Source organism: Populus alba, chromosome 4, assembly GCF_005239225.2.
Source record: "Populus alba chromosome 4, ASM523922v2, whole genome shotgun sequence".
NCBI classification, from domain to species: domain Eukaryota; kingdom Viridiplantae; phylum Streptophyta; class Magnoliopsida; order Malpighiales; family Salicaceae; genus Populus; species Populus alba.
In genome coordinates, this window is record NC_133287.1 from 9,126,789 (window position 1) to 9,152,680 (window position 25,892).

General features: G+C 31.2%; 3 protein-coding genes across 3 annotated transcripts; 1 reads left to right on the top strand and 2 right to left on the bottom strand.

The window, feature by feature from the left end:
- Positions 1-7,105: 7,105 nt before the first annotated feature.
- LOC118055973 (elongator complex protein 5) lies at positions 7,106-10,565 on the bottom strand. The gene is made up of 9 exons (XM_035068027.2): positions 10,301-10,565; positions 10,124-10,216; positions 9,759-9,928; positions 9,544-9,590; positions 8,443-8,512; positions 7,975-8,201; positions 7,745-7,843; positions 7,542-7,617; positions 7,106-7,420 (listed from the first exon to the last, which is right to left on the bottom strand). The coding sequence occupies exons 1-9, from the start codon at positions 10,465-10,467 to the stop codon at positions 7,230-7,232; spliced, it is 1,140 nt and encodes a 379-aa protein (XP_034923918.1). The 5' UTR covers positions 10,468-10,565; the 3' UTR covers positions 7,106-7,229.
- A 5,889-nt stretch (positions 10,566-16,454) lies between these two features.
- On the top strand, positions 16,455-19,867 carry LOC118055974 (mannose-6-phosphate isomerase 1). The gene is made up of 5 exons (XM_035068028.2): positions 16,455-17,149; positions 17,390-17,557; positions 18,349-18,561; positions 18,747-19,013; positions 19,294-19,867. The coding sequence occupies exons 1-5, from the start codon at positions 16,796-16,798 to the stop codon at positions 19,612-19,614; spliced, it is 1,323 nt and encodes a 440-aa protein (XP_034923919.1). The 5' UTR covers positions 16,455-16,795; the 3' UTR covers positions 19,615-19,867.
- A 2,285-nt stretch (positions 19,868-22,152) lies between these two features.
- LOC118055975 (small ribosomal subunit protein eS7) lies at positions 22,153-24,360 on the bottom strand. Its single transcript, XM_035068029.2, has 6 exons — positions 24,281-24,360; positions 23,339-23,423; positions 23,176-23,249; positions 22,935-23,058; positions 22,521-22,703; positions 22,153-22,403 (listed from the first exon to the last, which is right to left on the bottom strand). The coding sequence occupies exons 2-6, from the start codon at positions 23,411-23,413 to the stop codon at positions 22,284-22,286; spliced, it is 576 nt and encodes a 191-aa protein (XP_034923920.1). The 5' UTR covers positions 23,414-23,423; positions 24,281-24,360; the 3' UTR covers positions 22,153-22,283.
- Between the last annotated feature and the right edge of the window lie 1,532 nt (positions 24,361-25,892).

Genomic DNA, 25,892 nt, shown 5'->3' on the forward strand with positions numbered 1-25,892 from the left:
TCTGATAAGCTTGTAATTAATGTTAATATTATTTAATCGAAAAGCACATCAAAATCACAAGAACATTGCATTTTAATTTCTTAATACCATTGACATCAAAACCTGAAAATCAAGATATAAAATTATAACATAATAAAATAAATTAGAATATGTAAAAATAAAAAGTAGTATTTTACCATCAAAGTAACTTTTGAACTAATTATCATTCGTTGCTAGATGTAACTTTCCACCAAATTCTACAAAATAAAAAAATTAAACATGTTAGATGATTGCAAACGATTTAATTAATAAATCACAATAAAAGGTGCAAGTTTATAAATAAATAAATAAAAACAATTATCTAACTCAAGGTTTTCTCGTAGGTTTCAAGATTATTTATCAAGATTTTAATATCAATAGGAATTGATTCATGATACAACCAATTTTAACATTATTGTTCTCATTATTCAACTGCCTAGTTTAACATCATTGTTTTAATTGATTTTTTTTATTTCATCATTCGGCATTATATTTGTTGAAAATTGAATTTCATAATTTTATTTTATTTTATTTTATTTCTATGGGGTCATCCCGGTTTCATTACATAGATTCCAAATTTGACAAATTAACTCAAGTTGACTTGGGTAATTTTCTTTTTTGTCTTTTTTTTTAATTTATATACTTTTTCAAGTTTATCTTTCAACTTTGGATTAATTAAGAATTGACTTTCATAATTTATTTTGATTTTTTTCTATAGCATTAAGGTCTATGACCCAGGTCATAGATCTATGTTAACTCAAGTCAATTCAATATGATATAGTTTTAAAATTTAAAAACAAAATGTTATCGTATCAATATTTAAAAATAATATCATCTAATATACATTATATTTTGCGTTTATGATTAGTTTTTTTTCTTAAAAAATATATTAGCAACTTTTAAATATTTTTTTATGTTAAAAACATTGATCTGACTTGCAACGCGGGCTAATGATCTAGTTTGGATTATGTCTTTCTTTGATGTACGTTTAATCTTATGTTTTTATTATAATATCAATGAAATCTCTTATCGGTCTTGATAAAAAAGAAAAGAAAGAAAAATATAACATATATTGAAAATTAATAAAACTAAACCATTACTAATAAAAGAAAAACAGATTATTTTTTATTAGATTAATTAATTGCATTGAAATATATAAAGTGATTTTTTTTATCTCATTACAAAAAAAAAAAAAAAAAAAAAAAAAAAAAAAACTAAACTAAAAGGCCATATTGATTTATTATGCACCAAGACATTTTAATGTGGATTGGAACAATAAAATTATCATTTTACCCTTGCAAAAACAAAAAAAAAAAAAACTCATATAACTTGGTCGTAAGGGTAAAGAAGTCTTCTCCCAAGGATTCATTCATTGTTTTTATATTTTAAATAAATAGTGTAATGATTTGCATACTTTTAAAAGTAAAAATGGTTAAAACTAGGTAGAATAGCTCTTTGGTCTTTTTTGTACTTTGAATGAACAGTAAAATAATCACATTGTCCTTAAAATAATAATAAAAAAAACATAAGACTTATGGTTAGGGGCACTTAAGTCTTTTCCATATGTTTTTTGTAATTATCTATTTGAATGAGGGGCAATTAGGTCTTTGAATGGACCTAAAAAAAAAATGGCACGTGCGTAGCCAACACTAGCAAGTGGGAGGCACTTGTGCTTTTTGAACAATGAACGACTTCTACAGGTTTTCAAACACTATCATCTACGATAGCTTTTTAAGCATTGTGTTATCCTTCTCGCGATAGTAGTGCTTGTGTTCACAATGAAGGTGCAATTGGGTTTCAATAAGCTTTTTTTGTTTCCTCTCTTTTCTCTCACTTGGCCTAGAAATATGCACTAGCCCTTCCAAAAATCTATTATGTCCTCTAGTTTGTATTCCTATCAGTTTTAACCATCATTATTTTGATTACTATTTGTTTTACTTTTAATGCTTTTTGATGGGTTTTTTCAATTTTGTCCCTGGAAATTTAATTTCATTTAAATTTTTTTTTATTAAATTTGATCTTCGTTTTTTTTATTGTTATTTTTTGTGTTTTATCAGTTTCTTGATTTTTTTTTTTTTCAATTTCATCCCTCATCATTGTTTTCTTTCATTGAGTTTTTATACCAGATTTGGTCCTCATTATTTTGATTGCTATTTGTTTTGTTTTGTTTTTAACTTTGGATAATTAAGGATTTTTCTTAGTAATTTTTAGTGTTTGCCTTCTATGAAGTGATCCTGGTCTCATGATTCGGGTCACTGGTTTTAGAGATTAGTTCGATTTAACTTCAGTCTTTTTTATGCCTTTTTTTTTAATTGATTATTTTTCAATTTTAGGTTATTGAGACTTGAGCTTTGTGATTTTTTTGTTACCTTTTCTATGGTTTTTCCCAATTTTATATCCCAAATCGCAAGTTTGTTAGGTTAACTTAGTTTGCAACCATGAAATAAGAATGAATAAATGCCTAAAGTTAAACCACATCAATACCATGGAATCCCATCTATAAATCCTAAAAGGATTCATATTTATTTAAAAGTAAAGGCAAACCATTAGTCATGAAATAATAGTGAATAAATTCCAACAAATAGTGATTGCTCTCATCCAAGTAACTTAAGAAATATCAAAGGAAAAGAGATCATAAAAATTACCTATAACTAGAGAAATCTAAAAAGAGCTTAAAGGCTTATACCATGGCTTTGATGATTGCTTAAAAGGCTTGTTACTACTGATGTAAATGTATATCTTAGAATTTCATCCATCTAGTTTAAGTTATGAAGAACCTATCAAAATGAAACCATAGAAGAAAAGGAGCAAACATATGATGTAAAAGATTACTCCACATTAAAATTGAGCATTTTGACATGTTGTGCTGTTAATTAGAATTTTTTATAAAAGAACAAGCTTTTTATAAGATCAATATCATATAAGTTATACAAAGCTATTATACTATGAAGAATATTAGAATAACTTTTTTTTATTTAATTATGCATAAATATTACTTTGTATTGATTGGGTTTCTAAAAAACTGTAACCATGAAGCCTTATGCCACTACCAAAGGATAGCCAACATCATCTCTATATACTAGGATTTGTTCTACTACATTAGCACATGCCTCAAAAAATTAGGACAACTCTTTGGATATATAATGCAATCGAAAGCTAATAGGATAACAGCAGTATAGAAAACACAAAAAAAATAACGAGAAAAAGAGTTAAGATGTGAAACTTAAATTAACAATTTTATTCTCTGAAATTTAAGCATTTAATGGTTGCCTCTTCAAGATGTTTACAAGACCTTTAAATAGGTCAAGAAACCTACCTTTTTTAGGAAATAACTTAAAGTCTGAAAAATCTAAGGAAACTAAAACAAAATCCAAAATAAAAATAATAAATCCAAAAAATTCTAGAAAAATAACAAAATTGGCCCAAATAGCAACTTTTTGAGCCTAATTCTAAGAGTTCCAACAATTTGATAAGGGATAAAGTGGTGTCCCATTAAGTGGTGTCCCATTGGAAAATTATTTATAGAATCACTTAAAAAGATTTGAACTCGATTCAACAGTCAAATCTTCTGTTATCTCGGTTTTAAGGTGTTGATCTAGCTTGGTGGGATCAAGCCTCCTTTGGGTTTAGACATGTCTCAACGTTCCATAAAAGCATCTGTTAGGCCATCCATATAGTCTACTTGTATCATATCCCCATCTAATAGGGTTAGATCCTCACATGAATGCTCGGAATCTTTAGTTTGTACAACCCTGGCTACATCATTCTCCTCAAGTTGAAGAGAACTTGTCCTTAAGTTTTTTTTCTTCCTCTAGATATGGTGTCAAGCACTACACGTTAAAGACATCATAAGTCTTTAGATGGCTAGGAAGGTGAAGTCTATAAGCAATGTTATTTATCTTCTACAACACCTTGCAAGAGCCTATCTTTCTTTCCTTCAACTTGTTATACTCACCCACTATAAATTTGTCATGAGTAAGCATTTCTCATACTAGATCACCAACTTAAAACACCACTCTTATATAATAAGTATCAACTAGGACTTTATACTTGGCATTGTTGTTAATGATTTTCTTCTTGACTTGCTTATAAATACCATGCAAGTAATATGTCATATCATCAACTTGGACACTCAATCATCCAATACGAGGAACAAACATCAACTCTGGCACTTTAGAAGGATTTTGTCTATACACAATCTTAAATGGATTCCGTTGGGTAATTCGATCCTGTTATTTGTTATAAGTAAAGTTTGCTTGCAACAAGGCCAAATCCCACTATTTTGGTTTGTCTCCCATTAAACTTCACAGCAAGTTGCCAAGGCTTCAATTAACCACCCATGTATGTCCATTTATTTGAGAATGATATACACTAGTAAAGGTTAGTTAAGTTCATATCTTACCTCACAGGCTCTTCTAGAAATTACTGATAAACTTTATGTCTCTATCGAGAGTCATATATTTAAGAATGTCATGTAAATAAACCATCTCATTGAAGTTGAGGTGGTCATCCAGGATGTGTCCATGGTTTTTTGATATGCTATAAAATGAGATATCTTTGAAAATCTATATACTACGATAAAAATAGAATTTATAGCTCATTAGGTATTGGGTAAACCTAACATAAAATTCATACTATCATCCAACCACATAGTATCAAGAACTATAAATGACGTATAAAGCCCGACATTCATTAAGGATCTTTTGAACTTTTGACAAACAACATATCTCCTCATAAAAACTAGATATATGATCTAGCAGTTTCGGACTATAATAATATATGGACATTAGGGTTAATATTTTATCCTGCCTAAAATGTCCCTTAAAATGCAATTCATGAATGATATGTTCTCATAATAAGTAAAACGGAATACAAAGTTACAAACCATGAAATTAAGGATAATCATTCATAATCATAAAATTATTTTACTTACCTTCATTCGTTAACTTAGCATAAATCTTTCTAAATGATGAATCTTGCGAGAAACCCTCTTGAAAAAATCAAACTCTGTCACTTGGGTACATATACTGAGTAGAGCACCCTGTCTACTGAGGGTATTAGCTACTTTGTTTAAGCTACCCAGCCAATGCCTTAAAAAAAAGATGAACTCTTATAGAAACGACACTCATCTTGCATGCCAACAACTTAACTTATGTTACCCATTTATATATATTTTAGATCTTTATGATCTATGATTAGGATAAACTCCTTATGTACCTGGTAATATCTTCAATGCTTAAAACTCTGAACAATAGCATAAAACTTCATATTATATATGGAGTAGTTCCTTTTTGAGCTAGATAACTTCTCACTAAATAAAGCATTCGGCCTCTCATTCTAGCTAAGTCTCTTAATTCCTAACCTATATGCATCACATTTTATCACAAACAGTTTCTTAAAATCTAGAAGTGGTAAAATAGGAACTTCACCCATCCTTTACTTTACAAGCTGAAAGTTAGATTCAGCCTTATCTGCCACTATAAAATATGCCCCTTTATACACTTCATAATAAGTGCAATAAAAGAATTAAAGTTTTAGATGAACTTTTTATAGAAAGATACAAGTTCGTGAAAGCTCTAGATATCTTGAACATATTTTAAAGTCGGCCACTCCATAATTACAAATATCTTAGATGAATCAATTTTAACCCTATCAACAAACATAGTAAAATTTAGAAAAGTAACAATACTGGTGAAGAAATCACACTTCTTGCAATTCACATACAGTTGCTCCTTCCTTAAAATGTAAAAAATAACACGTGGATGCTTTAAATGAAACTTTAGAGTAAGGTTATAAATTAGGATACCATTGAGATAAAACATTAATATGTATGTCGCATGTCACCGTGCGGCGTTAGCTAGCGATTTTTTGTTTGTGTTTGCTTTGATTGGTTCGTTGAGGTCGCCACCTAGTATTTAATTGAGGACTATTAGGAAACTCAGGTGTAATAGTCTTATTAGAGATTCACGGGTAAGAGACTGGTTTTGGTTAGAAAAGGTATTAGCACCCCTAACATATCCTATCTAAGATAAGTTACTTTGTGACTTTGATGTGTTAAAGAAGTAATGGAAGGTGTGGACGGTGCTTCATTTAGTGTACTCTCTGATATTGTCATCGGAACCGGCAGGCTGTGCGTAGAAAAGAGTGGTACAGATAATGGATTTCGCCTATAGAGATACCGACTGACATATGGAGATCGGCTTTTAAAGTAGCTCAATCATCTTATATCAATTCCAATCTTTGGTGATCCAAAACTATAAACAGCACATGAATTACTCAAAATGTCTGTAACTCTGTATCTCACAACACTCTTCGTCGCGCTCAAGAAAGATATACAGGTCAGTAGAAAAACCGAAAGGCACACTCAGAAAAGCGGAAAAAACTGCCAGTCTTCAGAAGATTGGAGGATCGAATATGTAGAAGCCTAACAGGAACTTACCAAACAACACCAGACTCCTAGAAATAAGTCTCCTGACGAGCAACAAGTGTCAGCCTATATAGCAATCTTATGTTAAATCAAAACACAACGCTTTTTATATTTATGGAGTAAGCTCGCAAACAAGCACAAGTGAAAATATACTGGGTATTAGATGATTTGTACTTGTATCCCTCACTATTGCCCAACGTGAAAAGAATGCAATGGGCTCGTGCTATTTTTACCAGTCCAGTGATCCTTGTGGTGGTTACTCCTTTCCATTAAAATCAGGGCAAGGCCATGCACCCACTTTGAAGCTCTCTCTTATGGCAAGAAAATGTATGCTGGACAGGGCCATTACGCATTCCTCTTAAGCTAGCAAAAGGAATTACTTGATAGAGGTGACAACACTAAATTGTTCTTGAAATGGCAAGGATACAACTCAAACTTGAGAACCATCTTTTCCTGGACTGGATCCATTAGCCTAGATGTCCATTGTTGTTGTAGAACACTTAATGGCTTTCCTCCATCTGCTATCCTCTGCATGCTTAAAAGTCTGCTGGATCCATTTATATAGCATTGCGCTGCCTCTTATCAAAAAATTAGCATCACACTGATCCGAGGAATAACCTTTTTTTTCTAGGTATTCTATGCTGGACTAAAATAGTCAAATAGTGAAAAATAAAAATTGATTTCCGTTTTAAGGGACGTGCAAACAACCAGAAAATGAGATCCTATATTTTACAATTTATGCACTCTGGCATCAGTTCATAATCATGAACAGTGCATGTATATATTATATATCCAAATCATCATCTGGGTCCTCGTCAGAATCTGGCATCTCATCATCTGAATCACGAAAATATATTATCTCACCTTCACCAGAGTCAGTTTTTTGGGAATTCGCACTTGAAGAAAGAGTTGCCTCAGTTTTGCTCTCTGTAAGAGATCTTCGACCATCATAGATTTGAATAGGTCCACCGTCTCCTAAAGCAAACAAAAGTGAAGGTTAAGAATTGATGTAGAAGCAAACATCTTGTACTTTCTAAGATTAAATAAAATCTCAGGTGAAGGAATCAAATCTATTAATCAATCCACGTTTCCACACCTTGGTGCTCAAAAGGCAGTACAACCTTAGCCCTGTCAATCCGCTCTTTCTCTGTTAACTCTAGATTAAACTGCACCTGTTGAAAGAAGCACCAGTTACAGAAAAATGAGTGAAGTTACACAAAGTACATCTGCTATCTTGGGGGTGCACATGTGCATGGGTGCATGTACTGGTGTGTGTGAGAGAGAGCACTCCACACTGACCTTTGGCACAAGGCCTTGATTAATTTGATTAACTAGCCCATCTTCAGATGAAACAGATGTAAAATTGTTGCTTGACTGATCAATATGAAATCCTTCATTCTAAAAACAGAATAAAAATCCGTTACAGCAATTTGATGCTTCATAATCAGGGGCAACAGATCCCACCAGACCCTTCCAAAAAAACAGAAGAAAGAAAGAAGGCAAAGAGAGAAAAGGAGAGAGACACTCACCACCACACGAACACGCCCATTCCGGCGCTTGAATCGGACTTGAAGCTTTCCTTTCCCAAAGTTCTGTTCCAACAAAGAGAGGTTTTCTAAATCCCCTCTCTTTCCTCCAGCAGTTTGATGCAGTGGTTCTACACTGGCCACCACAGAGGACAGATATTCAAGAGCAGATGTAACTTTGACTTCATGAAGGTCTGAATGTAACAACCAAAAGATGCTAGAAATCTGTTCTGCAATCATGAAACAACAGTGAATATACACTCAATATTAAACCACATCAATGTCATCAAAACCCTTCTGCCAATCCTAAAGGATTCAGATTTATTTAAAAGGAAAGGCAAACCATTAATTTTTATGTATTTAAACACCAAAGATATAGTTCTTGTTCTAAGCCAAGTAACAGCAGAAATATCAAAGGAAAACAGTGCATTAAATTAGAGAAAGTCTGGGGGGGGACATGAATGCTAATACCATGGCTACGAAGGTTGCTTAAAAGGCCTGCAACTGTTGGTGTAGATGTATGTCTTAGCATTTCATTTATCTGGTTAAAATTGTGAAGAATCCATCAGAATGAAATCATAGAAGAAAAGGGGCAAACATATGAGCTGTAAGACATGAAAGACTACTCAACATTAAAACTGAGCATTCTGACATATTGTGCTGTCACTAGAATTTTATATAAAAGGACAAACTACCACAAGTTCAATATCTCACAAGTTAAACAAAACTATTAAATTATGATAACAGATTGAAATTGTCCTTTTGGTGATTCAACATCAAATAAATATAATCTGTATTGATCAGGTTTTTTAAGAACTGTAATGATGAAGGAAGCGTTGTGTCATTCCCAAGGATAGCCAACATCATCTCTATGTCCTAGGATCCATTCTACTGCATTAGAACATGCCTCGAGAAACAAGGAGAATGATTTCGATACCAATCAACAAATTCTCTGGGTTTTCCATGGGCACTGTTCATGTGAGCATGCCTGCTGAACTAAACTGAGACAAAAAAGCACTATGCAAGTACCTTTTGGCATCTTTTGCTCTAAGAACCATATTTCAAATTTATTCCACGTGAGTTAGGAGAAAACAAAAATGCAATCAAATCCATCCATTTCAGCATATGAACCTCCTAATATTCTGAAGTAAGACACTAGACATACAATCCCTAATAATGCCTTCCCTCAGGCTAAGCCTGTCCTCATCAGGTTTGTTGGGAAAACATTGGCACTTCACAGGAAGTTTCCACAGGTCACATCCAAAACAGAACGATACTTTCTAACAGAGGCATCCAATGTAGTAACCCAAAATACTTCTTGGCTCATATCAGTACTTGACAAGAAGTTTCCACACAGAAAAGCAACCTGCAATCCATTTGTTCAGATTACCACACATAACTAAGTGGAACTTAGTTATAGACCTAAAGCAACAATTTACTAGAAAATCATTAGACCACACCAGCAGGATCACCTGAACTTCATTTTAAACTTAACAGCGATGGCCATAACCCTAATTTTTCATATTCTAAACACAGTTATCAGAGATTCAAACTTGCAGGTTCCAGAATTACCGAATCTATGGCAACAGAAAAACGATCCTTTCCTTGTCCAACCAACCCTGCAAGTAAAAACAGAAAAAAACTACTCGCAAATTAACCAACTGATGGACCAAACAGTTTTTTAAGCACAATACTTCTCAGAAGAATCCACTTTTCTTCTATTTCCATTATTGTCATGTCTTTCACATACAAAACCAAGCAGCAACAAAAATTCACATAGAACTTGCCTTTCCCCAGTTCAAGAATCATAGAGTACATCTTGTCCAAATCCTTCACATCCTTACAGACACGGCTCAAACTTGAAGAAGTTCCAAGGGAAGCATCCATGAAATTTCCCGACCCCATAAGCTGATCCTTCCAACAAAGCGGATCTGTATAACAATCCAAAATCTGAACCCTACAACAACAATAATTCAGCCCACATGTCCCCGCCCATAAATCACTTCACAAATTCTACAATCACAAAAAATATCACGATTTTACCAAAAACATAAAAATTATATATATATAAAAAAAACACTTAATATTTTTTTTCCATTTCCTTCACTTTCACAATAACCAAACAGTGTGTATAGAGTAAAAAACTTTTTACCATTTATGAGATGAATTTACATCAATCCCTCTTCTTTTCAGTAAATCCACGTAAAACGAAGGGCTCCGTGAAAACGCAACAATCACAATACCACTGCAACACCAATTAATTAATCTCGATTAAATTAATAAAACAACAAAAGGGACCAGAAACGGCGTGGTTTTGAATTGGACAAACCGGGACTGGGATTTGGAGCCTAAAATGAAGGAGGAGAGCTGGGAGAGCACGTGAGAGAAGACGTGGAAACCGAAAGGAGAAGCTGTAGTATCTTTGACAGTAAGAGCTGGTGCTTGCTCTCCTTCTAACGATCCGTCTCGTAGGGTTCTGCACATTGATTCTGCCATTGTTGTTGACTCTCAGAGATTTTGAGAACTGCAAGTAAAACCCTAATTTTGAGGGTTCTCGAAAAGATTTAGGGGGGTTTTGTAGTTAGGTTCCTGGAATTTTCTATTATTACTAAATGGCCCTAAAGTTTGGATGTTTTTAGTATTTTTTTTATTTGTGTACTTTGTTAAATTTATTCATTCTCTTAAAATTGCTGCATTTTTTTTTAACCAAAATTAGTTAGGAGCTTTCATATAATTTTTTTTTCTAAGATATTTAGTAAATAAATAGGATTTTTTTAGGGAAATAAATAAGAAGTTTTGGTTTAAAAGGCTTGTAAAAACAATTTTGAGAAAAAAATCAAAGAAAACTTATTATTTTACAATATTTTAATTTTGTTATAAATTATAAGCTAAATTAATTTTTTATATTAGATAGTGGCTCACCTGTTAAATAGATTTACAGACATGAGAGAGAGAGAGAGAGAGAGAGAGAGAGAGAGATTAAAAATAATAATAATTTTTTAATAAATAAAATATTTTTATTATTTTTTTGAACTATATATGATTTTTTTATGTCATTCTCGTATCTATTTCTGTCCGTATACAAGCATGCATGGTAGAATTTTTCTTGATATAAATGGCACTACTGTTTTGGTGTTCCAGAATAAAATAAAAACTATTCAGTGATAACAGTAATAATTATTTTTTAAAAGTATTTTTTATTTTAAAAATTAATTGAAATATTTTTTTATTTTTAAAATTTTATTTTTTATTATAACATATTAAAACAATCTAAAAAGTTTAAATATTTTAAAAACAGTGATGAAGCCCCAAACAAATTCTTATATTTTATTTTAGAACTTCTTTCTCCTATTTTTTTTTTTTCCTCCTAATTTTCAAAACTCACAAATTCCTATTAATTTTCTTATATTGCTAAATTATTTTGAAAGATAAGATTTGAAATTATCATCGGATTGAACATTAAAATATGAGGAAATTGAATCTTCCCCATATTAGAATTAATAATATGAATTTGTCACTCCAAAGGTGGAACGACAGTACCAAATCCTGCTAATAGAAAATTACGAACTGTCTAATAAACGATCAATCTAGTATATTAAAAATTCATTGATTTTTTTCTAAAAAAATTTTTGTTAAAATAATATCATTTTAATATTATTTTCAAAAAAACCAACATTTTCATATTAATCCAAATGGAATCAAGTTAACATCCCAAACTAGATCAATTTTTAAATCAGATATTATAACTATGGGTTAAGCAGTATTTGAAAACGTGGTTAAAACCATATTTTTTAAAAGTTTTAATTTATTTTGTTTTGTTTAAAATTAATGTTTTATGTTTTTATATTATTTTAATATACTGGTTCGAAAATAATTTTTTTAAAAATAAAAAAATATTATTTTAATATATTTATAAATAAAAAATATTTTAAATCCCAATAAACAAATTCTTCATGGAAAACACATGTATTTTTTAATCTTTTTTAACATTCCATTGACATGTAATTTGTAAGGATAGTCACTCATTTTATGCTTTTGTACGAACAAACTAGGTATATGTACAAGCATGTTTAAAAAAATAAAAAAGGATGGAGGAGAGAAAAATGAATATGAGTGGCAAATCAAAAGGCAAGGTTGTGACTCTTGCAACCTTAGGAAGCTGGAACTGCAATAATTGCGTTGCCCCAAATGATTACTCTAAATCATAAATCTCGTTGTTTTATTTACATGCACGTATTATATCCCACGAAGTTGGAATAAATATACATATAATACTTCGTTGATTGGAGTGAAGAAAAATAACAATTTGTTTTTTTCCCTAACAAACTTCTTATATTCTCAATGGAAAATGATTACCAAATGGCTTATTTATAAAAGTAAAAAAAAACATTCTTTTTTTTTCTTTTTATTATATCTTATTTCAAAAATTAGAGGTGAGCAAAATAACTGATAAACCAATTAAATTAGAAAAACAAAAAAAAAAATCGGATTAACCAATCAAAAAATCACAAAAAAGTTTCAGTTCAATTCGGTTTCAATTTTCAAAGTTTGAAATCGATTAAACCGAACCGAACCGGTTCAACCATGCCAGGACTTAAGAAAAAAAAAGTATAAATAAGATTTTTAAACCTAAACCTAAAGTAACATTCAGCAGTCACCCTCCCTTCCCTTTTCTCTACCTCTCATCATCTTCTCACAACCCCTCCTTTTTCTTCTCTATGCCTCTCATCTCTCCCCATAGCCCCCCCTTCCTTTTCTCTTTATCTCTCATCTCTTTAAGTCCATCCCTGCATCAACATTTACTTTAATCAAATCACATCATACCGGGCAAATAAAAAAAGAGATGGCTTTTTTATGATAAAGATTCTAACTCCATTTCAAGTTCATCCTTGCATCTCTTGGGTTTTTGCTTTATTATTATTATTATGTTATAATTTGCTTGTAGTTTGTGGGCATAACTGTTTTCTTGAACAACAGAAAACGAGATTTGCTTGTAGTTTGTGGGCATTAGACATCAAGATTTGCTTGTAGTTTGCGGGCACCGGGCAGATTTGTTTTCCCGAACAACAAAAACTGAGATTTGCTTGTAAATTTACTTGTAGTTTGTGGGCACTGGCATTGAGATTTGCTTTTCGGTTTATTGATTTTTGAATAACAAAAACCAAACCGAAACCAGTCGATTTGAATCGGTTTTGGTTTTGATTTTTTAAAATTAATGATGTCGGTTTGGTTAATTTTTTAATATAAAAACTGAACCAAACCGAAAATGATTACCCCTACCAAAACTTAGGTTACTGATTAGATGGGTTAACTGAATCAATCTAAAATGATATCGTTTAAAAGAATTTTTTGTTTAATAAAATTAAAACAACATCGTTTTTATTTTTTAAAAAATTAAATTGGATTTTAAACGGATCAACCGAGTCATGAATTAACTCGTCAAATCAACCAAGTTTAACCTAGTCAACCCATAATTGGTTTAATTTAAAATTCAACCCGAGTTAAGCCAAATTTAATAATATTACATGAATGATAATGCAACTACGAATTGAAAATGATAGTTGCCTCTAGCGTTTGGTTATTGTTCCAAGATAGAAAAGATGGAGACAATGAAGAAAGAAATGTGTTTGGTTGAAAAGATAGAGATATAAAAATAAATATGTCTATGAAATAATTTTTGAGTGAATTTATATACTTCCAAAACATGAGGTATGTAAGTGGCATGTCTCAAGAGACAATATTTATTATTTTCTATTTCTAAAATATCTTTGTAAAAAAACTCTTAATTTTAAAATTGTTCAACTAAGATATGCAAGAATAAAAATGATTATTATTATAGTTTTGAAACCCAACCCAGTGGTCAATTCAGAGTAAAACACGGGTCACTAGTTAAGGCTTGGGTCATGAGTCGGTTGACCTGATTTAGCATAAGAATAAAAATAATTATTATCATAGTTTTTAAATATGATTCAAAGGTCAATCTGGAGCAAGGTTCGGATCGCAAGTGAAGGTGACCATTGACTTGGGTTAATATAAGCATAAAAATTATTATTATCACAATTTTAAAACCTGACTTGAGAGTCAACCCAGGGTAAGATCGATATCTTGTCTGAGGAGGATCAACCCGAGTTGACCCAATTCAACATAAATAAAATGATTATTATCGTAGTTATAAAACTCACTTCAATGATCGACCCAAGGTAAGACCCAAGTCACGTGTTAGGAGGATCAACCCAAGTTGACCTAGGTCAACATAAAATAAAAATGGTTATTATCATAGTTTTAAAATTTAATTTGAGAGTCAACTCAAGACAAGGTCTCGGTCATAGATTAAGAGAGTTAGTCTGAGTTAGTATAGGAATAAAAATTATTATTATCGTAATTTTAAAACCTAACTAGAGGGTCAACTCAAGACAAAGTTTGAGTCATGAGTTGAGAATATCAACCTGGCTGACCCAAGATTTTTTTTTTTTCAAAAAAATCAACGGGTTTTTCACTTGTGTTTTATCCTGAGTTGACCTAGGTATTTGATCACATCAGGTCGAGTCAATTATTCCAATATTTTTTAAAACTTGAACTAGTTCAAGTCTTAGATTAATCTGTCAAGTCAAACCAGGTCTTGTAACTATGATTATTATAATATTATCAATTTCAACACTCGATATAAACTAAAGTAAAAAAAAAAAAACAAATTATTATTTTAAATATGTAAATTTGATAACAATACATATTAAGAATAAAATAATTTTTTTATAATTTATTATGTCTTATTTATTATAACTAAACAAGATACAAAAAAATTATTTTATTTTATATTTTACTACTAAGTACAATTTTATCTCTATTTTATTTTATATCTTCTGGATAATAACCAAATATAGGATAATAATAACTTTTTAGAAGAAAAAGAAGAGAAGAAAAAGGAATATATACTCTTGTGGATTCTATTCGTTTAGTGGAGTGAACAACACAAAAAGTGGATCTTAGCTTCGTTGGCATCTGTGGGCCGCCGTCCACTCCGTCCACAAATGTCCTGCCAACGTCACGTGTGCATAACAGAAAACTTTTTTCTCAAGCGGTATGATTCACGCGTATAATAATTGACGGATTAAATTCTTTAAAGTCCCCATATATTGCATATTGTTTCAATTTAGTACACCTTAGTTGCCTTTACAATCATAAAACTATGAATTTACCCCTATCCCTCTCCCTCTCCCTCTCTCTTATCCAAGTATTAGGCGATAAAAATATCCAAATCCTATTGTTGGGAAAAAAATTATAAATTTTGAGATTATTTTTATCAATTTTATATGGGTGTTTTATATATTTATTCCAACTACGTGGAATAACATGTATAATATCCAATACTAAAGTTGACGGTTTGAGATTATAATATCTTGTTTTTTTTTTTATTATTATTATTAGTTTCTGGTGGAACCTTCTCCAACTTGTATCAACTCATTACCTTATATTATTCTATTATTGGCGGTCCAAGGACCTTTTCTCATTTTATCGTAAATCTCGTGCAAGTAAGAAGCATCTTATTCTTGTAATTTCAAAGATAGAATCGGAATTCAAAACAACAATTTTGACAATATATTTCTTATGAATTGAGCTTGGAATATGCTCGTCAAAATTGATACTATGGATTGAACAATCCACGGATAAGAAGTCATGTTGCACAAAGTAGGATTCGTAGAAAAAATGTACCAATAGAGTGCTTATTCGATAATGTAATTGCATTGGCTTTTCATGAATTTTTTTATTTTAAATTATTGATATATATTTATATTTTTTTATTTTCTTGATATTAAAAATAAAAAATTATTAATTTTTATAATAAAAATACTTTAAAAAATAATTCCAATCACATTCTTATATTTTTATATTGTTTTATTGTGTTGATAGGTAGAAAGAATATACCAAGAAAGTGATTGTTTGAGATTGCTGTTGCATTGACTTTTCATAAAATTTTAATTATTTTAATTTTAATTATTTTTTTAGATTGTGTTAATTTATTAATATCAAAAATAAAAAATATTATTTAAAATTTTTTTAAAAAAATAACTTCATTCACACTATTATACAAGCACGCAGAATACAAGATGGTTTTATTACTTTTAAATAAAACTAAAAACTTTTTCACTGAAATTGATGCAAGAAAATGTTAAATTAAGACAAAACACTATTCAAGTCAAACATTATTCATATATTAATTAACGTGAAAGCATTATAAGAAATTGAAATGATAACTACAAAAATTCTCCTCATTGGATGGTGATGCTGTGTCCAATTCACATGGCGTTGATCAGTGAGAGATCAGGCCCCACAACATGCGGGTTCCTTTTCTTTAAATTTTTTTGGGTCAAATGTTTCTTTTATTTAATATTTTATTTAATTGTCCAATATTTTATTTATGATAAAAAAATATTATAGAATTAATTTGTACTTCAATTAATATCAATATCAAGTGAGAGATTTCAAGAACACGCTCATTAATTATATGCTGACAAAACAGAAAGTACTGAAGAAGAAAGAAAATCTTGGGAGTTAGGAGCTAAACAGGAAGGGAAGGGAATGAAAACTGGTAGCCAGATCAGACCCCACTACATGCGGTTTCCTCTATCTTTTCTCTCAAGTCTCCTTTTCTTTCTCTTTCTCAACTTGTTTCCCTCTCTCATTTTACCCTTTCAAACACTTCAAAAACCAGCAATATCTGTTATATACACACACCCTTTTCTTCATGGCATTTGCTATATCCACATCTTTGAAGTCTCATTCTTTTTGTTTCATATAATATAGTGAAGGTCTTGTCTTTGATTCAATGGAGACTGGATTGGAGAAGAACCATCAAGGAGGAGGAGGGCTGAAGAGACTGAGATGTTCAGTTCAAAACTATGATTGGGGCAAAAAAGGGACAGAGGGTTCTGAGGTTGCAAGGCTATATGAATTGAATTCTGGTTCTGATTTGGAATTGGAAGAGAAGAAGCCTTTTGCTGAGTTTTGGATGGGTACACATGGTTCTGGGCCTTCTTTTGTGGTGGAAAGTGGTGTGGAGAATGGCGACTCAATTGGGTCCGGGAGTATGAGTTTGAAAGAATGGATTCTTAAGAATCCTAATGTGCTTGGTGATAGAGTTTTGGATAAGTGGGGTTGTGATCTCCCTTTCTTGTTCAAGGTACAATCTTTTTTTTCTTTTCTTGTATGTTTTTGTTTGTGTTGTGTTTGAATTTATGTTTTCGTTGAGTCATGAGTGTGATTTTTTTTTAATTGGTTCTTTTATGATTAGGATGAATTGTGGTTTTTGTGTCTGTATATTAGACTAACTTCTTTATCTGTGTTTGATTTAAAAAAAAAAAAATCACTGTGTTTTGATCGAATGTTTTCAATTTGATTTTGAAAGTTTGGTGTGTGATAGGTACTTTCTGTGGCAAAAGCATTGTCGATACAGGCTCACCCAGACAAGGAATTGGCAAAAGTTCTACACAAGTTGCAGCCAAATCGTTACAAGGATGACAATCATAAGCCCGAGATGGCTTTAGCCATAACAGAGTTTGAGGCCCTCTGTGGTTTTATCAGTATTGAGGTGCTCGATTGATCTCTATCTTTCTTGTATTTATCTAATTCGCAAATTCTTCGAGTTGATTTTTGTGCATTGGTAGTGTTGTGAATCTTTGTTGGAATTGAAGGAGTTTTAGAGGTCATTCTGATGCATGAGAAGCACATAGGCTCCTTAAATTGTTTATTTTTCATTTTATGAGAAATCTAAAGATTCAATCAAATGGATGTGTTTCTACCATAACTTAACCCGTATCTCTTGGTAATTCCTGTTATTAATATTTCTAATGGGCTAGAACTATGTGGTTCTCAGCTGTAATAATCATCAGTCTGGCGATTCTTAATATCATGTGACCACAACTTGTTTGGATTGCATCGCTAAGATGATGGGATACTTTTGAGTTCCTTATCCTTTATTGCTGCCCTTTTGGGTTCCTTATAGTTGCGAGAGAATTACCAAGTCATCAACAAACTTCTCCTTCGCCTTATAAAGCATGCATTTTTAAAAGAAGCCTTGAACAGGAAATGGTTACTGCAGACTGCTGGCATATTGAAAAACCATTACTTCTCAATGTTAATTGGGAACTTATTAATCCAAAGAAAATGAGGGTGAAAATCTATCTATCTTGTATCGATTAGGTCTGAATAGGCATCGGTGTTTCTCTCAGTTGACCAAGGTCACCATTACTTTCTTCTAACAACCTTGACTTTGTTTATTGCATCTCCACATGCATATTTTTAATGTCTTTTTTATTAATAAATCCATTGAAGCCGTATCCATTTTTTCATTAAATCGAAGCAAATTGATAAATTTTCCAGGAGCTTAAAGGTGTGCTTCGAGATGTTCCTGAGATAGTAGAACTGGTTGGCAGCGCGGAAGCAAACCAAGTCTTGCAAATCCATGAGCAAGATCACGAGGAAAAAGTAAAATCTGTTCTGAGATCAGCTTTTACCCAACTCATGTCAGCGAGCCAAGAGATCACGGCTGAAGCAATATCAAAATTAAAAAGTAGATTGTACATGGAAAGCAAGGTTAGTTGATATTTTCTTGATTAAAGATGCCTGCTTTGTAAGGTGATCTGAATGCCGTGACTGACGTTTAAGAGATTTGCATTTAGGGTTAAAAGCATTCATTTTATTAATGACTTGTTAAGCTATATCATTCTTGATTTTCTGCCATGCTCTTGATTTAACACCTTAACTTTTTTATCTGTCAGATAAGACAGTTGACAGGGAAGGAACAGTTGGTCTTGCAGTTAGAAAAGCAATATCCAGGTGATATTGGTGTCATATCAGCCTTCTTTCTTAATTATGTGAAGCTCAATTCTGGTGAAGCTTTGTATCTCGGGGCGAATGAACCCCATGCATATCTATACGGTGAGTGTATAGAGTGCATGGCAACCTCAGACAATGTTGTGCGGGCTGGTCTTACACCCAAGCTCCGGGATACTCAAACTCTTTGTTCCATGCTCACATACAAACAGGTAATATATTCATGCATGTTTGTATTTCATTTTAACAAAACTATGTGTGAATTTGCTTTGTTTTTTGTTTAAATTTGATAAATATGTTGGGCTTTTTAAATCAAATCCCTTGCAGTCACCTGTAGCATGTGATACTCCAGAAACCATATGCCTTGCATTTTAAAAAAAGTCATTTATTAGAAAGGGCCAAAAGAACAGGATGGGAAATTTGCTTTTAGTGGCTCTGTCTTGGCAACTTTTTGTTGCAAAATCATTAATGATGATGCTGGTTCTGATCCAGGGCTTCCCTGAAATCTTAAAAGGATTTCCTTTGAGTCCATATATAACAAGATACCTTCCACCTTTTGATGAATTTGAGGTTGATCGCTGCATTCTTCCAAGAGGGGCATCAACAGTATTTCCTGCGATTCCAGGTCCGTCCATTTTTCTTGTCATGGTTGGCGACGGTGCAATGTGCGCAGGATCATCCAAGGATGTAGTTATGGAAGGAGATGTCCTCTTTGCACCTGCCAACTCTGAAATCAGCGTTTCAACTGCATCTGAGTTGCATCTGTATAGGGCAGGAGTGAATAGCAGATTCTTTCAAACCTTGAGGTGGTAGACACTGCAGCTCTCAGTTTTAGGATTGATTCAGTCTCCAATGCCTTGTACTATTTATTTTCAAGATTTTATTTATATGTATTATATTATATGTAATAAACCACAGGTTTTACTTGGTGGGCCGGGAATGCCCGACTTATCAATTTATCTGGTAAACTGCTGGGAACTTATGTAACCCATGCTGGATTAATTGAATAAATGCAACAAAGGTATAGTAAAAGTTATAGTATCATAATCACATATACTATTTTCAATTTGGTTCATCATGCTGATGCCAAAAAGCAATCAATTTTCAACTCTTCTCCGAGGACCTTGTGATGCACAAGGATGGTGATTTAAAGAGTGTAGCGCAGGAGGTTTTACTCTTAGAAGGTATTTGAGAGTGTGTTGATTGTTTTTTTAAGTATTTTTTATTTGAAAATATATTAAAATAAAGTTTTTTTTTAAAAAATAATTATATTTGATATTAGTGTATCAAAAAAATCTGAAAATACCAAAAAAATATTAATTTAAAGTAAAAAAAAAATAAATTTAAATTTTTTAAAAAAATATTTTTAAAATATAAAAAATAAATAGTATTTTAAAGGCTTGGACGGGGGTAAGTGAGTTTGTTCTCAACATCATTTGGGGTTTTATCTTTTCTATAACTAGCTTTTAATTTAGAATTTTTATTAGACCATTTTAGATGTCCAGTAACTTATTCTATCTCTTTTACTTTACTTTTTAGCTGTTTAAATGTCCTCAGTAACAAGTAACATGAAGTTTTTTTCATCATAGAAAAAATATAAAGACAATACAAGTATTTTCAAAAAAATAAATCTAAGATTCTGATTATTGAGTTAAGTTAAAAAAAAAAACTATAAAAAAATAAATCTGAGTCAAACTTAATAAACATGTTAAATTTATGACTCAAGATATGATATCAAGAAGACTATAAAAAAAAAAAAGGTAAAAAAAAAACAAATACATATTTTCAACAAACTTAATGATTATAAATGAAATAAAAAATGATCGAAGCCAAACTGGTCTAATCTTCAGAATTTATGACACTGATCATTAGATTGTATTATAGCATAAAAGACAAATCTGAAAAAAATAACAACATAAGATTATCAATCAACCAAAATAATTAGGGATAAACTTGAAAAAAATAATAAAAAAATAGATAAGAAAAAAAATGTTGATTTGAAAAGAATAAAAATCAAATTTGACATACAACAAAAACAATTTTAATTAAGAAAAGAATAAGAAAAACTAAAAATAAAAAGATTGAGAACCAAATTTGATATAAAAATTAAATATTAAGGGATGAAATTGAAGAAAAAAACTAAGTTAATAAAGGATTCAAGACCAAATACATTGCAATTAAAAGAATAATAATCAAATTTGATATAAAAATAAAATATTAATAGATAAAATTAAAAAAAAATTAACTCAAAAAATAATTCAAAACCAAATATATTACAATAAAATAAATGACCCAACAAATAGATAACCATACTTCTTTAATTTTTGAAAAGGCTAACGCATTCTTTTAGGAGGAGAGCGGAAGGAGGGAAATAAGAAAAAAATATGTGATCAAAGCTCACTTGCTGGTGCATGCAGTATTTCGGAGATATTTTGGTGTTACACATGCCACCCTAAAGGTGTGACGTGAAACTCCCTTGCTTGTGCATGCAGCTATTTTTTTTAATAGAAATGATATTTTATATATTAAATGATCCAATTACTCCTAATAATCCCATATAATAATAACAAAAAAAAAACCATAGCAAAATAATAAGTGTCCTTGTATACAGAGCTAAGAAATAATATTTTTTATTTTTACTAATTTTGAATTGTTATTTTAATTTTGTTTTTAACTATAGCATAATATTGATAATGAATATTCTTGGATAATTTGCATACAGGCATTAAAAAAATAAAATTAAAACTCAAATCCTAAACTTGGCAAGGGAAATGGTAGCTACAGTGTTTTTACTTTTTACCTTTGGATTGAGTATAGTTGTAGTTTTTATGAAACATGGGATCCTCATACAATACGTGAGAAAAGAAGTAATATAATTATAATAATAGTTATAAAATCAACCTGTCAAAACAAATGGCTTGTATTTATTTTTTCAAAATAAAATTATCTTGACTTTTACAGGATAACAATGTTGACTTTTTTTTTATAATCATTATGACTTTAGCGAGAGAAAAATGCTGACTTATTATTTTTTTAAAAAAAAAAAATTAGAATTGACCAGATGAAACCAATTTGACTTTCTTAAAAAAAATTATCAAAAAGTTGAGCTGCCTTTTGAATGGAGTTTTTTTATATCGAAATTAAAACATCAACTTGTTTTTACCCATTTTTGCCTATTTGTTTTAAAAAATATCAGAAATAAATTAAAAAAAATTATTATCTTAATGCAAGTATGTAAAAAAAACCAAGTGCAACATGTTCTACAACCACCACCACCTATGCGTAAGAAATTTTTCATAAGAATCCATAAGATTTAGGAAGTTAACTCAGAAGTGCATGGTAAAAGAAACCTTGAAGAAACGTGTCCTATTCAAATGACATTGAATCAAATTCAAGAGACAAAATTTTAAATAGTATCCTATCTGCTTCCAGTTATAGAACTCTTGAATAGAATAACATTACAAAAACTCATCAACAGTTCTTCAAGCCTCTGTTACCGGGAAATCAAAAACCACATCTTTTCCTGTAAGCTTCCGGTAAACTCCTGCATATGATTCTAGCTTGTACTCGGTGTTGTTGCGCTCCTTGGGATCCAAGAAGATCTGAGACAAAATAAAAACGAAATGAGATTTCATGAGAAAAGCAGAGATTATGGTGATAGGGCATACAATTCCATCTATAATTTTCTGTTCCTTTTGACTTAGAAGTGTCCAAGTTACCTTGCTGATTTTGGATCCATCAATCCTGTATCTGGTGCGTTTTCCAACAATCTCAGCAGGATACACTAAATCCTCAAGCATGGCCTCATGCACAGCAGTTAGGGTACGGGAGCGGGGGCGCTGAACAGCAGAGCCTTTCTTTGGTGGACGCACGATCCTTCGGGTAGCAAGCAGAACAACATCCTGCCCGATTATAAGAGAAGCATATGAAACATGCCTCAGAGTTCAGATTCAAATATATATTCAAATGAAACCGGGATTGACTTGTATTTAACCAACATTAAGAACTTCTAACGCTGAGGACCTTATTCTAAGGAATGAAACCAGCAGCCTAGTAGTTGCAAGTTCAAGACTTTACAATAGGCCCCCTCTCAATTACACATGTAGAAAACAAAGAATCTGAGAAGATGTTACCTTCCCACTGAACTTTTTCTCCAGCTCTCTAACAAGGCGAAGATGAACCTTGCGATAAGCTTTCCTCAGTCTATAGGGAACATAAATGACAATAGCTTTGCGGTTTCCAGCAACATCTATTTGACTGCAAATTTACAAAATTAAAATTCAGCAAATAGACCAGGCACCAAAAGGAAAACATAAAATTGAAAGAAAAGAATGAAAAGCTTTGCATATAACAAGCATACAGTAGTCTACTTACACCGCCGAATTTATAAAGAGATCTTTTAGATCACTTTTCAGGTCTGAGCTGGTATTTTCCAAGTCAAATAATGCCTACAGAAGAAAAGCATTTAGATTTCATCACACTTGACTCATTTAAGCCTGGAATGCAAAGTAATCAGATAGAAACCTAAGGAGCTAACCTGGGCAACTGTCTCCTCAAACTCAGTTGGTTCAGCATCCTTGTCCTTTTGGATCTTCTTCTTTGTGGTGAACATCTTCACAGATCTACTTAGCAACAGCAAGAGATTACATTCAATAACTGTACTATAATTGTCAATTCAAGTTCACCATAACAGCTATCACCACATTCTTTTACGAGTTGTCAACCTAATGGCCACCTAATTTCCTGTCATGCATCAATAGGTAAGATCCCTTCAATTTTTTTTTTCTTCAGAAATGATCCAGGAGTTGGGAGAACAAAACATCAATGAATGATGAATCCCACAACGCTGTATAGATATCCCACCAAAAGGTTGACCTAACTCCAAACTTTTTCAGCGCCTTGCAGCAAACAGATGGTAAGCTACCAAGGGTTTTAAAGAGACAGAATTTTTTTTTTAAAATCCACTATTAGTAGCCTAGCAAACAAATACATGGCTAAAGCACAACAATTCAAAACCAAGAACCAGTCCAGACAACTCATGCATTACGAAAAAAGTACCATTTTTTATCATCTTAAAAACCATTCTCACTTCTCCTCTATACCTTCTCTACTCGATTTACTAACAAACCGATTACATTGCAAAAAAAAAAAACCATCAAATCTAAGCACACAAATGCAGGAGACAAGGTTAATGCATCAGCATAATCTAGTGTTTCTATACTGTACATGCACACAAAAGCACACGCTAGACAGCATCTTTAATCTCTCAAAAAAGTGCAAAGTAAGAGAAAATAAAAGCTACCCATTTGCTTCGGAGACAAAAGGCACCCTTATAAGAAAACACTTGATGAACAAGATAACAAAAAAACGAAGCTAAAAGAATCACTACAAGCAAATACATAAAAAGGTAAAAATCTCAGATTAAGAGTTTGATAAAAAAAGAAATTAAAGAGAGCCCATTGAATTCTTTGAAGCTTACCAAAGCAGCAACAAGAAGAAGAAGACGTTCTGGCTGGTGCTGGTGCTGGTGCTGGTGCTGGTGCTGAGAAGCGACGGTATAAGATGAAGTGTGGGTTTAATAAGAAAGATTTAGGGTTACATATTTTTTGGACGGTTAGGATTCGCTTAGACATATGGGCTGATTTCTACTTTGGGCCGGAAAAATAGGGCCTATTTGTTTTCTTTTCTATTCTGATGGAAATTATTTGATAATATATTATTGGGTTTTGTTGTAATAAACTTGTTATTATGTTATCTTGAATTAAATAATTATAAAATACATAAACTTATTGTAATATTTTATAGAAGCTAAAAATTGATATTATCATTTTAAATTCAAATTAACATAGTAATTGAAGTAAATAAAGATATAAAAAATTTATACATATTTACAGTAAAAAGAATATAAGCTAGTTTTTTTAAAAAATAAAACGTACATTACTTATATCTATAAATTTAAGAAAAAAAAATAATGTTGCTATGAATATTTTAAACGATAATATATAAATATGTGCTAATGATAATTTTGTAAGGTTGTTTTTATATATATTTTTTAAAAAACACAAATAAATACTCTTTCATTTTAAAAAGCATCTTCACCTATTTTCTTAAGTGAAACCTCATAGCTTTATTTGGCCCATTTTGTAATTATCATGTTGTGACTAAAACATTATGGTATTTTTTTTTCTCTCATTGCTTTTCCAAATCAAATAAAATATATAAAAATGTTTAAAACCACAAAAAAACTCACAAAAAGGCTAGAATATTTTTTTTCAAAGGAGAAATTGCAAAGTGCTGTATTTATTTATTGTAAAATTAAAGGGGTTATGATAAGAATGTTGAAAAGAAACTTGTATTTTTTTTTTTGATCATTTCTTTTGAATACATTTATTTCTTCTTCTTGTTCGCGGCATTCAAGCCTTTAATTCTCTTAAGAAAGAGATTAGTACGAAATAATAATAAAAATAAAAATAAAAGAAATGCGTTGAGCATACTCTTGGTGGCTAACATACGGATTTCTGACTTGGCATTATTTTCAAGCAATGTTTATATATATATATATATATATATATTGATCTGGACTGAATTTAACAGTTTGACCAGTCAACTGAGTCAGTGAAATGTCTAAAAGTTCTCTTAGATCAATATTTTATCAAGCTTCAGGTCAATCCAAGTTTGGATGAGACTGCTTATACGCATTTGGATTCAGCGCTTAAAACCCAGGAAATTCAAGAACCATCTTCTTTAATGCCTCATTGCATGCCTTTCCCATTAGCCTCTTACAGTGACGGACCCATGATTTTTTAAATAAAAAAACAAATTATTAATAAATATTAATATTATATATTATATAGACATGTATTATATTAAAAAAATTAATTTGAAATATATGTACTAACTCATATCAAAAAAATTAATTTAAAAATACTTTCAAAATAAAAACAATACTTACGTTATCATTCTTCTTTTCAAATTTTATATTTTAAAACTGTTTCATAATAATTTTATTATCAATTTATTAAATATATACAATCAAACTGTCATTAATCTATTTTTAGTTTAGGGTATGTTCAATGTTTGTGTTTTTCTAA

Excerpts from the sequence above, each read along its gene's own strand:
- LOC118055975 (XM_035068029.2), bottom strand. The coding sequence starts at position 23,413 with ATGTTCACCACAAAGAAGAAGATCCAAAAGGACAAGGATGCTGAACCA. Across the intron at positions 23,059-23,175 it reads CTCTTTATAAATTCGGCGGT|TCAAATAGATGTTGCTGGAA; the intron begins GTAAGTAGACTA and ends GTAAATTTGCAG. Across the intron at positions 22,404-22,520 it reads ATGGATCCAAAATCAGCAAG|ATCTTCTTGGATCCCAAGGA; the intron begins GTAACTTGGACA and ends ATTTTGTCTCAG.
- LOC118055974 (XM_035068028.2), top strand. The coding sequence starts at position 16,796 with ATGGAGACTGGATTGGAGAAGAACCATCAAGGAGGAGGAGGGCTGAAG. Across the intron at positions 17,150-17,389 it reads ATCTCCCTTTCTTGTTCAAG|GTACTTTCTGTGGCAAAAGC; the intron begins GTACAATCTTTT and ends GGTGTGTGATAG. Across the intron at positions 19,014-19,293 it reads CCATGCTCACATACAAACAG|GGCTTCCCTGAAATCTTAAA; the intron begins GTAATATATTCA and ends GTTCTGATCCAG.
- LOC118055973 (XM_035068027.2), bottom strand. The coding sequence starts at position 10,467 with ATGGCAGAATCAATGTGCAGAACCCTACGAGACGGATCGTTAGAAGGA. Across the intron at positions 9,929-10,123 it reads GTAAATTCATCTCATAAATG|GGTTCAGATTTTGGATTGTT; the intron begins GTAAAAAGTTTT and ends TTGTTGTTGTAG. Across the intron at positions 7,844-7,974 it reads ATGGGCGTGTTCGTGTGGTG|AATGAAGGATTTCATATTGA; the intron begins GTGAGTGTCTCT and ends TTCTGTTTTTAG.